At 44.6% G+C, this 14,511-nt stretch overlaps 1 protein-coding gene across 1 annotated transcript in view; it reads right to left on the reverse strand.

Moving 5' to 3' along the window:
- Positions 1–8,976: 8,976 nt before the first annotated feature.
- ATG4A (autophagy related 4A cysteine peptidase) overlaps positions 8,977–14,511 on the reverse strand; it is a 46,130-nt gene continuing 40,595 nt past the window's right edge. The window contains exons 11-13 of the mRNA XM_068251145.1: positions 12,740–12,796; positions 10,639–10,750; positions 8,977–10,393 (exon numbers count right to left, since the gene is read on the reverse strand). Of these exons, the coding sequence (XP_068107246.1) occupies positions 10,329–10,393; positions 10,639–10,750; positions 12,740–12,796 (234 nt within the window). The 3' untranslated portion in view covers positions 8,977–10,328. The remainder of the gene's footprint in view (positions 10,394–10,638; positions 10,751–12,739; positions 12,797–14,511) is intronic.

Here is a 14,511-nt window from a genome sequence, read left to right on the forward strand (position 1 = left end):
AACTTTTACGATATTATGTAGCCAAATTAAAGTTAAACGCTTTTATATTTGTACCTACAGGGCTATGTCCTTCTGGACTTCAGTGTAATATTGTATTCCCTGGTACTCATTGTATTCGGTCAGTGTATGGTTAACATAAACAATCTACTAAAGAGGTAGGATTGGGTATATGCGAATACCAAACACTGAGACTGGACCACGGTCTCCTAAGAAGCCCTTGCTAAATTGTATCTATAGTACCTAAAATATAACCTTTAAAAAGGTTCCAATTAAAGATACAAATAACCGGGCCATACAACCACCACCAAACATATAGGGCTTGATTCACAAAGCCGTGCAAACAGTTTAGCACGGGTGTGCTAAACAGTTAGCACGTGAAGTGCCGTTCGCGGACTTTTGCGCGCGCAAAGTGCCACGATTCGCGAGATTGCGGACTTTTGCGCGCGCAATATGCCGCGAATCGCAGACTTTTGCGCGCATAAAAGTCCGCGAACGGCACTTCACGTGCTAACTGTTTAGCACACCCGTGCTAAACTGTTTGCACGGCTTTGTGAATCAAGCCCATAGTGTGGAGGGGGTGATAAACAAACCCTCAATCAGCTGGGCTATACCAGAAGTTCTGATAAACTATATCAAAACAGTTAAACGTATAAAAATGGTAGGGATATAGACAAGGAAATGTATATATAAAAGCCCTAAATAGGGAATCATCCAACTACCATTAGGAGACTGTGGTACAGTCTCAGTGTTTGCTACTTACCCTGTGCATACACTGGTTAAGCCCTCCTCTCTTCAGGAGATTACCAGGTGGCTTAAAGAGACACTGAAGCGAAAAAAAAAAATGATATAATGAATTGGTTGTGTTCTATGAATAATTACTAGAAGATTAGCAGCAAAGAAAATATTCTCATACTTTTATTTTCAGGTATATAGTGTTTTTTCTAACATTGCATTATTCTATAACGTGCAGATTACACAACACTCAGCATTCAAAATGAGTCTTTCAGAGCAGTCTGTGAACTAATGACATCTCCTCTGGCAGAGAAAAAGTAAAAAGTCCAGGAACAGTTGAGATAATAAAAGTCAGATAACAGCCCTCTCCACGACTAACTTAGTCGGAGAGTTTAATGGCTTGTTTGCATAGAGATAACAACTGGAGTTTCTCAACTCTTCCTGTACTGGAAACAATTAGACTGATGTATCTGATCTTAATGTTTTATTTCTTAGCTGTACTACACATACAAATCATAATATCATTTTTTTTTCGCTTCAGTGTCTCTTTAAAGTGCACTTGTCTTGGAAAAAGTAGGTCATCCTATAAACCATCCTTATCACCATGCAGTGCTCCTAGTATAGCTGTATTTTATTATACTGATGATATAGCTAGGTAAAACTTATATTCCTGGTGAAACCTGGTAACACTGTACTGGAAATACATCTACACTTAGCAACATTATTCTGGGCATGTATACAACTGGCAATACTGTAATAATAGGTACATGTATTCACCTTGTAAGACTGTACTATGTACTGTATATGCATCCACTTGGCAACACAGTACTAGGTGAGGTATACATATACACCTGGAGACATAATACTGACCTGTATGTCTACATCTGGTGGTGACACTGTTCTGGGTAGGTGTAAACACTTGGCAACACTGTACTGCGTACTGGGTATATATACAGTGGCTTGCAAAAGTATTCGCCCCCCCCCCCCCCTTGAAGTTTTCCACATTTTGTCACATTACTGCCACAAACATGAATCAATTTTATTGGAATTCCACGTGAAAGACCAATACAAAGTGGTGTACAGGTGAAAAGTGGAACGAAAATCATACACGATTCCAAACATTTTTTACAAGTCAATAACTGCAAAGTGGGGTGTGCGTAATTATTCAGCCCCCACAGTTGCCAGTCTTTTAGGGTATGTCTCTACCAGCTTTGCACAGCTAGAGACTAAAATCCTTGCCCATTCTTCTTTGCAAAACAGCTCCAGCTCAGTCAGATTAGATGGACAGCGTTTGTGAACAGCAGTTCTAAAATCTTGCCACATATTCTCGATTGGATTTAGATCTGGACTCTGACTGGGCAATTCTAACACATGGATATGTTTAGTTTTAACCATTCCATTGTTGCCCTGGCTTTATGTTTCGGGTCGTTGTCCTGCTGGAAGGTGAACCTCCGCCCCAGTCTCAAGTCTTTTGCAGACTCCAAGAGGTTTTCTTCCAAGATTGCCCTGTATTTGGCTCCATTCATCTTCCTATCAACTTTGACCAGCTTCTCTGTCCCTGCTGAAGAGAAGCAACCCAGAGCATGATGCTGCCACCACCATATTTGACAGTGGGGATGGTGTGTTCAGAGTAATGTGCAGTGTTAGTATTCCGCCACACATAGCGTTTTGCATTTTGGCCAAAAAGTTCCGTTTTGGTCTCATTCTTCCACATGTTTGCAGTTTGCCACAAGCCATGTGGGGGACACAGCAAACAGGACTTCTTATGCTTTCCTGTTAACAATAGCTTTCTTCTTGTCACTCTTCCATAAGAGCCAACTTTGTGCAGTGCACGACTAATAGTTGTCCTATGGACAGATTCCCCCACCTGAGCTGTAGATCTCTGCTGCTCGTCCAGAGTCACCATGGGCCTCTTGACTGCATTTCTGATTAACGCTCTCCTTGTTCGGCCTGTGAGTTTAGGTGGATGGCCTTGTCTTGGTAGGCTTACAGTTGTGCCATACTCCCTCCATTTCTGAATGATCGCTTGAACAGTGCTCCGTGGGATGTTCAAGGCTTTGGAAATCTTTTTGTAGCCTAAGCCTACTATAAATTTCCCAATAACTTTATCCCTGACCTGTCTGGTGTGTTCTTTGGACTTCATGGTGTTGTTGCGCCCAATATTCTCTTAGACAACCTCTGAGGCTGTCAAAGAGCAGCTGTATTTGTACTGACATTAGATTACACACAGGTGCACTCTATTTAGTCATTAGCACTCATCAGGCAATGTCTATGGGCAACTGACTGCACTCAGACCAAAGGAGGCTGAATAATTACGCACACCCCACTTTGCAGTTATTGATTTGTAAAAAATGTTTGGAATCATGTATGATTTTCATTCCACTTCTCACGTGTACACCACTTTGTATTGGTCTTTCACGTGGAATTCCAATAAAATTGATTTATGTTTGTGGCAGTAATGTGACAAAATGGGGAAAACTTCAAGGGGGCCGAATACTTTTGCAAGCCACTGTATATCCATTCCCAAACAAACACTGCAACACGGTGCCAGGTGAGCGTATATGCCTGGCAACACTGTGCCGGGTGCGCATATACCAATGAAGAACTAACCGACACTCTTTTTACGGCGATTTCAATATTTTGGATTTTCACCATGAAGCCAACATTTTGAGTTCTCAAGGATCTCTTTATCAAGGAACTCCAGAATTGGTCTAAGCCAAATCTGTCTGCAATTCAAACAACTGCATGCGTTCAGTGCTGGGAGCTTCCCACAACAGGTCAGTGTCTCACAGCAATGTGTGTGCTCTGTGCTGCAGCTGCAGAACCCCATATTGGCTATATCATAGAGAGGGTGGTACATTTATGACTTTGAGTGTGCATATATGCCTGGCAACACTTCAGGGTGCGCCTGTGTGCCTGGCGACACTGTGCAGGGTGCGTGTATATGCCTGGCCACACTCTGCCGGGTGCATGTATACGTCTGGCGACACTGTGCAGGGTGCGTGTATATGCCTGGCCACACTCTGCCGGGTGCATGTATACGCCTGGCGACACTGTGCAGGGTGCGTGTATACGCCTGGCCACACTCTGCCGGGTGCATGTATACGCCTGGCGACACTGTGCAGGGTGCGTGTATATGCCTGGCCACACTCTGCCGGGTGCATGTATACGCCTGGCGACACTGTGCAGGGTGCGTGTATACGCCTGGCCACACTATGCCAGGTGCATGTATACGCCTGGTGACACTGTACTGACACATCGGGTGAAGTCAGTTAAACCATAAACAGGTGCCTCAGCCATACTTAATTTAGGAAATGGCAACAAGACAAGCATAGTAACATCAACCAGTCAGGATTCCAGTTTACATAAAGGTTTCCCACATTTTGCCTTTCCTCATTGATATTTGTATTACACTGCTGAAGAAAGACTGTAATAAGTCTTATAGCAAATATTTGGAGAGATTTTTTTTCTAATTTTGGTTCTGTACATTAAAACAATACATTTTAAATGAAGCAACTCACAAGCAGCTGATGCAGGCTTTCTGCTTTAATTCAATGGGGTGAGAAAAACGATTGCAGAAAAATGTGAGGCAAGTAAAGCATTTTTTTTTTTTACACAATCCCTTCATTTCAGGGGCTCAGAAGTAATTGGACAATTGACTCAAAGGCTACTTCATGGGCAGGTGTGGGCAAGTCTGTTATGTCATAAGAAATTAACTTCTTGGCAACCGTGTCACACCGATGGGCATGCACGCGGCGCTGGCCCCAGGACCGCCTAACACAGATTGGCGTAAAGTCCTGGACGGGGATTTGCAGGAGATCGCACGTGCCGATGCGCGCACAACTACGCTTGGATGACGGAATCCGCCGTCATTCTCCCAGCGGCTCGGAGACTGTTAGACGGCAAAGCCGCTGTCTTTATATCACTGTACAGCGCTGCCATCCATGGCAGCGCTGTACTGGAGACAGCAGTGTCGTAGCCCCTCTAGAGGCTCAAAAGTGATCGGCTGTCATAAGCTGATGACTATGACAGCTGATCACGGTGACTGGCTGGCGGGGGGAGGGAAGGCGGGGTATAAAAAAAAAAAAAGCCATAAATAGCAAAATGTATTACTGTATATACTCGCAAGCAAGCCGAATTTTTGACCCCCCAAAAGTGGGCCAAAAGTTGGGGGGTCGGCTTGCTTGCGAGTCATGTTGGCTCCCCCCCGCGCCCGCCGCTGCTATTAGCTTACCCGGCGGCTTCCCATATCCCTCCCTCCGTCTCCTGCACGGGCTTGTAAATAGTTCGCAGCAGCTCGCCCCACGGCGGCTGCTGTGTGATGACGGAGGAAGCTGTAGGCAGAGCGGTTCCCATAGCAACGGCGATACACATCGCCCGTACAGGAAGCCGCTCTGCCTACAGCTTCCTCCATCATCAAACAGCAGCCGCCGTGGGGCGAGCTGCTGCGAAGTATTTACAAGCCCGTGCAGGAGACGGAGGGAGGGATATGGGAAGCCGCCGGGTAAGCTAATAGCAGCGGCGGCCCCGGGGGCGAGGGGGGCTGGAGGGGGGGGACACTATCTACCTATACTGAGCACTATACTAGCTATACTGGGCACTATCTACTTATACTGGGGCACTATACTAGCTATACTGGGGCACTATACTAGCTATACTGGGGCACTATTCTAGCTATACTGGGCACTATACTAGCTATACTGAACACTATACTAGCTATACTGAGCACTATACTAGCTATACTGAGCACTATACTAGCTATACTGAGCACTATACTAGCTATACTGAACACTATACTAGCTATACTGAGCACTATGCTAGCTATACTGATCACTATGCTAGCTATACTGAGCACTATGCTAGCTATACTGGGGCACTATACTAGCTATACAGGGGCACTATTCTAGCTATACTGGGGCACTTTACTAGCTATACTGGGCACTATACTAGCTATACTGAGCACTATACTAGCTATACTGAGCACTACCTACCTATACTGAGCACTATACTAGCTATACTGAGCACTTTACTAGCTATACTGGGCACTTTACTAGCTATACTGGGCACTATACTAGCTATACTGGGCACTATACTAGCTATACTGGGCACTACCTACCCATACTGGACACTATACTAGCTATACTGGGACACACTGGACGGAATCACACGGCCAGCATTTCCTACCCCCGGCTTACATGAGGGTCAATCATTTTTTCCTGTTTTTTCAGTTAAAAGTTGGGGGGTCAGCTTATATGCGGGTCGGCTTGCTTGCGAGTATATACAGTAAGAAAAAAATAGAAATATTTATTAAAAAAACTAAACAAACATCCTGGGAGCATCAAAGCCCAAACCAGGTGGGGTGGGTGGGAATCACTTGCCTGCTGAGTTGTACGGCCCTGCAGTGAGGCCTTAACCACTTAAGGACTGCAGGGCTAAACCCCCCTAGTGACCAGGCCATTTTTAGCAAAATTGGCCACTGCAGCTTTAAGGCCAAGCTGCAGGGCCGCACAACTCAGCACACAAGTGATTCCCCCCCCCCCCCTTTTCTCCCCTCTCTGTTGGTGGGGTCTGATCGCTCCCCCCATGTTTATTTTTTTTTAAATAAATATTTATGTTGTCACTTTTTAAAAAAAAAAAAACCTCTTCCTTTCCCTCCCTCGCTCCCTCCCTCCCCACAGCCGGCCAATTACGGCGATCGGCTGTCATAGGCTTCTGCCTATGAGAGCCGATCGCTCTCTTGTCCCCCATGGGGACAGCCGTGTCACACGGCTGTCCCCAGTGCAGCGCTGCTGCTCATCGCAGAGCTGCACCAAGTAAATAGACGGCGTGATCGCCGTCTAACAGTCTCCCGAGCGGCAATAGCCGCTCGGAGACTGAAGGCAGGGCGGAGCTCCGCCCTCCGAGCATGAGATGCGCGCGCACTGGCGACGCAGATCTGGCTAATTAATCAGGAAACAGCCACTCGCACGAGCGGCTGTTTCCTGTCATTTTACGGCGGGGGGCTCCGTGAATAGCCTGCGGGATGCCGATCGCAGCTCGCAGGCTAAATGTAAACACAAGCGGAAATAATCCGCTTTGTTTACATTTTTACAACTCTGCTACAGTAGCAGCGTTGTGGTAGATCAACAATCCCCGGCCAATCAGCGGCCGGGGATAGCTGTCACATGACAGCGGGGAGCCTGTTAGAGGCTGCACAGGACAGATCCGTTCCTGTGCAGCCTCTGATCTCTCGGGCAGGGAGGGAGAGGGGGAATCTTGCGGTGGAGGGGGCTTTGAGGTGCCCCCCCCCCCCCCGCCACCCACAGCATGCAGGAGCGATCAGACCCCCCCAGCACATCATCCCCCTAGTGGGGAAAAAAGAGGGGCGATCTGGACGCTTTGCCTGTCATTTGATCTGTGCTGGGGGCTGTAGAGCCCACCCAGCACAGATCTGAAAAAACAGCGCTGGTCCTTAAGGGGGGGGGGGGGGGTAAAGGTTAGGTCCTCAAGTGGTTAAAGAAAGGGTGGGTAAGAGATTATATTACCTATCTATTTTAATTAAAATAACTAGCCTAAACAAACATACTGTCATTAAGTTACATTAAAGTTCCTCTTTAAGCTGCGAAAACAGAAAAACAAATCTGAGAAATAGCTACAATATTACAAGTGGCAAAATCTACAGTTTGGTACATCCTGAGAAGGAAAGCAAGCACTGGTGAACTCTGCAACGCAAAAAGACCTGGACGTCCTTAGAAGACAACAGTGTTGGATGATCACAGAATAATTTCCATGGTAATTAGAAAATCATTTGCAACAGACAACCAAGTGAACAACACTCTCCAGGGGGTGGGTATCGATATCCAAGTCTACCATAAAAAGAAGACTGCATGAGCGTAAATACAGAGGGTGCACTGTAGGGGGCAAGCCACTCATAAGCCTTAAAGAGAACCCGAGGCAGGGTTCTTACATCGCAATCACCATACAGAGGCTGAGTCTGCCTCTGTTGCTATGTAGCTTCCTCCAAAGCCCCCCCCCCCTGCACGCTGTGAGACCCCATTAATCACAGCCACGCTGTCGACACGCAGCGTGTCGCAGCGCGCTGTGTTTACCTCACTAATGCCAGTCTCGCCGTTCCCCCACCTCCTGAATCGCTCCAGTCCCCGCCCACGTCCCTTCCCTCGCCGCTGATTGGAGGGAAGGGACGCGGGCGGGGACCGGAGCGATTCAGGAGGCGGGACAGAGCGGAGACTGACATTAGTGAGGTAAACACAGCCGCATACCGCGGCTGTGTTTTATGGGGTCTCGCAGCGCGCAGAGGGGGCTTTAGGGGAAGCTAAATAGCAACAGAGGCTGGGCTCTATAGGCAGACCCAGCCTCTGTATGGGGATTGCGATGTAAGAACCCCGCCTCAGGTTCTCTTTAAGAATTGAAAGGCCAGATTGGACTTTGGTAAAGAACATCTAAATAAGCCAGCACAGTTCTGGAAATACATTCCTTGGACAGATAAAACCAAGATCAACCTCTACCAGAATGATGGCAAAAATAAAAGTATGAAGAAAACATTTTTATGCTTCTGAGCTCCTGAAATGGAAGCGATTGTGTTAAAAAAAATGCTTAGTTTCCTCACATTTTATGCAATCGTTTGGTTCACCCGGCTGAATTAAAGTTGAAATTCTGCACTTCAACTGCATCTGAGTTATTTTATTTAAAATTCATTGTAGTATCATACAGAACCAGAATTTAGAAAAAAAAAGCTGTCTCTGTCCAAATACCCCGTACATAAATGTATTCATGCCTAACAAACTAATCCTGAGTGCACAATGTTTTATGAAGTGAAAAGTTTTAACAACAGGTCTAAACGCCTTTCCATTAAAGTAAAAATAAACAGTAAATAAACAGTAAAGCTGCATGATCACCAAAAATCTCACCTATCTGTGTTGGTGATAATCACTCAGTGGGCCACAGTGTTTCCCTAAAACAAATGAGACAAAAAAAATCCCCAAAAACAAAAAACATGGCTTTGGCTTACAGCCCCCCTTTCCTTGAAACTATGCTCAGACCTCTGCCCTGATGCAGAACTCCGAGGATGACCTTTAAGGCACAAGTGCAGCAAAACATAACAGGATCTGTTAGGCTCACATTGTAGTTCATTTTACATGCAACTTGCAAAGGGAGATAAGTGTTCATACTATTGCAGCCTGCTTTTTTCACACTTCAGTGGAAAGGAGTTCAGGAATGCTCTAGCTATAAGATAAAAAGTGCTAATGCAGGAAAAAAAACATTTATTTAAGTGCGAAAATAAATAAATATGCTGTATGATGCACAGATCTTAAAAGAGACTAAAGTCTAAAAATCAACATTGCATGTATGGTATCATGTCCTTATTAAAGTTATGACTTTACTGATTATTTTTTTGCTGTAACTCACCCTCCAAGCCCTGAATGTGCCAGCTTCTGGCACATAGCTCCGCCCTCTTGCACTTGTCTGCAGGGGGGGCGGTCCCACACACTGGGGCATACAGGATTCGGAAGGTGAGTTACAGCAAAAACACCCAGTAATGTCATAAGTACATGATTCATGCAATGTTGAGGTAAGACTTTATAGTCTCTTGAAGTAAAAAAAAGTCCACTTTTCTCCTGTAGGTAAGGAGAGAACACAGGCAGATGTTACTGGAGCATATTCAATATCCATAATATACAACCAAACTGACTTCATCACAAGATTTCAGCCAGTCACCTCACAGGTGCTACTGGCTTCAAGTGACTGGACAAACTGCATCCAGTTGGTTATTTAGTCAACAAAACTCCTGCCTCTTCTCCAGGCATCAGCCACATGTTAGCTATATGCATGTAACTAAAAGATGCTACCTTTATTGCTACCTTTATTTTTGCTTCTACTGCTAAAATAAAGGCTAAAAGGCATTGTGCATCTTGGGGAGCTGCACAAAAACTGGCTATTGTCTTAAAAGCTGTTTCTTCACTTCAACATGGGTTGGTGCAAGTGACTTAGCACAGTTGGAATAATTGATTGTCAGCACAGCAATCAAACCGTTACAGATGTAAGACCATTCTTTTCCAACCGTGACAAAAACTTGATTATTAGACAATCCAACGTGAAAAAAAGATAAGAGTGCTGGCTAGGAAAAATACAAATTTTCATCCTTACTTCAGAGGGTACAGTTCTAAATGCAACACCCTCAGTGGGGCGAGTCCACACAAAGGAGTTTGAATAACTGTTACAGTTCTTACAAACAATACAGACAGTTCCAGCATGAAGTGTATATAAAAAATGGTGCAAGTTAGAGTATTGCATTAAAAAAGGATATAGGAAACCCTTGGTTAACTACATATATACTGTAAAGTACAGAGGCCTGCAGCGCCTTCATTCAGTGCAAACATCTGAAATCCATGAGGCAAACTGAGTGAGACTGTAAACACTGTGGTGACTGCAGTGATCGAGTAGCTCCCTCTCCATCCTCTCCAGTGCAGAAATGTCTGTGAATAGACTGCGGCTCCGAGTATTGTGCTCTGTTCTCCACTGTGGTTGAGGCACTTTCTGGTTAGTGAAGCTTGCATCTGTGTGGAGTCCTATGGCACCACATGGACAGAGTTTCTCCATCACACTGTGAGGATCTCAAATTCTTCTTCCATGTCAAAGAGTTTATCAGTAGACTCAATGAGCTCTATCATAAAGGAAACAGATAAATAAATACAGGAGATTATCAGCAAGAGCTGGAAATCATGTTCTCTCTCCTTTGATTGAACATACAGATCAACAGCAACATTATGCGCGCACACACACACACACACACACACACACACACACACACACACACACACACACACACACACACACACACACACACACACTTTCCAATCAGTCCATGGGGCATGTGTAAATAGCTAAGAACTTTGATAATTTACTAACCTGCACCTGTAGTGGTCACCTCTGGTTTTGTTGGTGGTATAAAAGGAGGCCAGTGAGGAGGGTGCTTTGGTGCCAGCTCAAACATTCGTAAACTCTGCTGCTTTAAAATTTCCTGGTGATTAAAACACCTCATTCAATTTTTTCATATATCAAATTACAAATAAAAAAAAACAATTCTATCTATCTATCTAGGTTGCAAGCATGTAGCATACATGGCATGTCATCATTACCTACAAGAACCTGTTAAAGTTTGGGCCAAGGCTATATACTGTAGCTTTGCCATTTTGGCTTTTAGTTTATTCACGGAAGTATTTATAAACATTCAGTGACCTTCTAGTATAAACATTAAAAAAATAAATATTTTAGCAGGTAAAAAAAAAATACAACTTCTTATTTATTAGGAGTTGCTGGATAGTTACCGTGGCTGGATAGTGTACTGGTTAAGGGCTCTGCCTTTGACAAGGGAGACCAGGGTTCGAATCCTGGCTAGGTCAAGTACCTATTCAGTAAGGAGTTCAAGGCAAGACTCCCTAACACTGCAGGGTGGCCTCTTGAGCGCGTCCCAGTGGCTGCAGCTCTTGAGCGCTTTGAGTCCGACAGGAGAAAAGCGCTATATAAATGTTCAGATTATTATATTATGATTATTATAGGAGTTGGAATCGGTACTCCAGTAACCCACAGATTTACTCCTAACCCCACAACACTCTATAACAGTGATGGCTAACCTTGGCACTCCAGCTGTGGTGGAATTACAAGTCCCATGAGGCATTGCAATACTCTGACAGCTCTAAGCATAACTCGGGGAGGCAGAGGCATGATGGGATTTGTAGTTTTGTCGCAGCTGGAGTGCCAAGGTTAGCCATCACTGCTCTATAAGAAATTGGCTGCCTAAATAATCTTTATACGGCTTAAATGTATATATTTCCTCATGCAGACAGACAATATACCATGGTGAGCAGGTCCTTCATACTAGCCACTAAACTGAGTCTATAATATACTTAGAGAATGTCACGAGTATGCCCCAAGAGCTGATGAAAATCTTCTACACAGCCACTATTGAGTCTATCCTTTGCTCCTCTATCATCGTATGGTATGCCGGTGCCACCACAAGCGACAAATACAAAGGGTGATCAAAGCAGCGGAAAGAATCATCTGGACTCCGCTGCCACCACTGGACCTCCTTCATGCATCTAGGCTAAGAACGAGAGCAAACAGGATTGCACAAGACCCCCGCCACCCCGGCAGTCGCTTCTTGAAGCACATGCGCTCAGGCCGCCGCTACAAAGCTATTCCAACTAAAACTTCCAGACACAGGAAATCATTTTCCCCCCAAGCTGTGCTCCTTCTTAACTAGTGCACCCCCACTCTGCATGTCCTCAGAGCATAGCGTCAAGTCACCTCGCACTACTGCCAAATGATATATAGGCCCCTACATCGGCACGCTTGTTTCTATACTGTCTGTGTTTTTACTTTTTGCAATATGACTGTTTCCCATTCTATGTAATGTAATGTGCTATGTCCAATGCCAATGTGTACCAAAAATAATTCTGAGTGCGGCATCCATCACACTCAGCGAAATAAATCTAATTCTGATTCTGAGAGATATCTAAAATTGCAGTTCTGAGTTATAAGATGGGAATATGAACGTGGGCATACTTGACACAACACAGTCTGATTTGCTATATTATACTGTGCTTACTTCAAAGATGCAACAGTGTGCAGAAAATCCGTTAAGAGCAGAAAAATACCAAGATGTAAAAATCATACTCTCCTAGCCTGACTACTTTAGCAACTGCAGTCAGACCCTAGCTGGAGATCTTTCAGAAGGGTTATCCATGTAGGTGGGACCACTGTTAACATGCAGTACCTTTCAGCCACACTGAACATGCTCTACCCACCCCCCTATGCCATGCAGTCTCCCTTCAGCAGTGCTAGGAAGAGCCCATTCTGAGGTTTTCTCCACTTGGAAAAAAATATCCAGAAAGGAAGGTTGAGTCTCTTTGGCGTGGCAGAGTATGGTTGCTACAAGGACCCATCTCTGCTGCCAGCCACTCATAGATGCCCTGATTACATACCTTCTGAAGATGCCCTGATTACATACCTTCTGAACGGTAATACACCATTTGTCAAAATCAGATTCTTCTTTACAAAAGAATCCCTGGAGAAAATGAAAAATAAACATAACATTTCACTTTGCAAAATAAATACAAATTATATAGGCATGCATCAATGCTGCACACATTGTCTTACAATTTATCCCTCCAAGCCAGAAATGAATTTTAAAAACAACACCACCACCATCACATTTATAAAGCGCTTTTCTCCCATAGGACCCAAATACTGATGTAGGCTCACATTGCACTTCTTGACTAAGAGGCAGCACCTTTGATGCACTGAACCTGACATTGGCAGAGGCGTAGCTAGGATTTTCAGCGCAGTGTGGTCGTGGTTTAACGATTTATTGCTCACTCATACAACTTACCGTAGCACCCAAATGAATTTTCGCTCCTTTTCTTCACACCAATAGAGCTTTCTTTTAGTGGTATCTGAGTGCTGCTGCGATTTACATTGGCCCTACACTACCATTCATACACTACACATAACATACATAGGCCTATGATAGGAATTAGATTGTGAGCCCATCAGAGGGACAGTTGAGTGACAAGGCCTTTTTCTGTACAGCAATGTCCACAGTGCAGTATACCTTTTTTTACCTTTGTTATGTGAAAATCAGCCTGCCAGCTCCAAGGGCTGGCTGGCAGGCTGCTCGTGGCAGGCCCTTCAGCGTAGTGCAGGGATTGTGTACTCGTGCGAGCGCTCGTTCCCTGCTAATAATGCAAGGAGCAAGATGATGCCATTTAGCGTTGGGCGGTCCCCAAAGAGCCACGCTTCCACCGCCAATCTGCATTAGGCGGTCAGGAGTTGGTTAATGCTCAACCGAGGTGACATATGACATGATGAGATGTACATTATGTACAGTGCCAAGCACACAAATAACTAGGCTGTGTTCCTTTTTTTCTTTCTCCGCCTGAAAAAGTTAAACATCAGGTATACAAGTGACAGTTTCTGCCCGGGTCGGCCTGGGTCAGACTATAGCATAATCCTCACTAATAAGTAATTACAGCCATAAAACACTTTCCTGTCAGTAAATGGCTTCTGAGAGCAGGAACGAGATAAACAGTGTCAATAATTCATAGATTTGAGCTCTGACATACTTCAATGAAAGTGTCATTGAGCAGAGACAATGAAACGGTAAAAACTTAAAAAGTAGATTTAAATATAAAATAAAACTGTGGGATGTCTAAAAAAAGTCATTTTAGGAGACTGAGGATAGATACAATTGTTTTTCTCATCAGTTTATTTTCACCTCGGATGTCCTTTAACTCATGACTTATCTCTTAATATCCATCTCATGAATTAGCTTTCCATATTTGTTTATCTCATGCATTCTCTCTCCTTACACCTAAAGGGAACCTAAACTGAGAGGGATATGGATGTTTCCTTTTAAATAATACCAGTTGCATGTCAGTCCTGTTGATCTCTTTGGCTGTAGTAGTGGGTGAACCACACACCTGAAACAAGCATGTCGCTAATTCAGTCTGACTTCAGTCAGAGCACCTGACCTGCATGCTTGTTGAGGGGTTGTGGCTAAAAGTATTAGAGACACAGGATCAGCAGGTGAGTCAACTGGTATTATTTTAAAAGGACAAATCCATATCCTTCTCAGTTGAGGTTCCCTTTAACCATTTAAGGACCAGCGGTCTCTGGGCACTTAAAGACCAGAGACCGCTGGTCCAATCCCGACGGAATCCCGACGAATTGCCGCAACCGCCGTCATCGCCGCTTGCTGAGACCCTTAGGACATAGACTCTA

Source organism: Hyperolius riggenbachi, chromosome 8 (assembly GCF_040937935.1).
Source record: "Hyperolius riggenbachi isolate aHypRig1 chromosome 8, aHypRig1.pri, whole genome shotgun sequence".
NCBI classification, from domain to species: Eukaryota; Metazoa; Chordata; class Amphibia; order Anura; family Hyperoliidae; genus Hyperolius; species Hyperolius riggenbachi.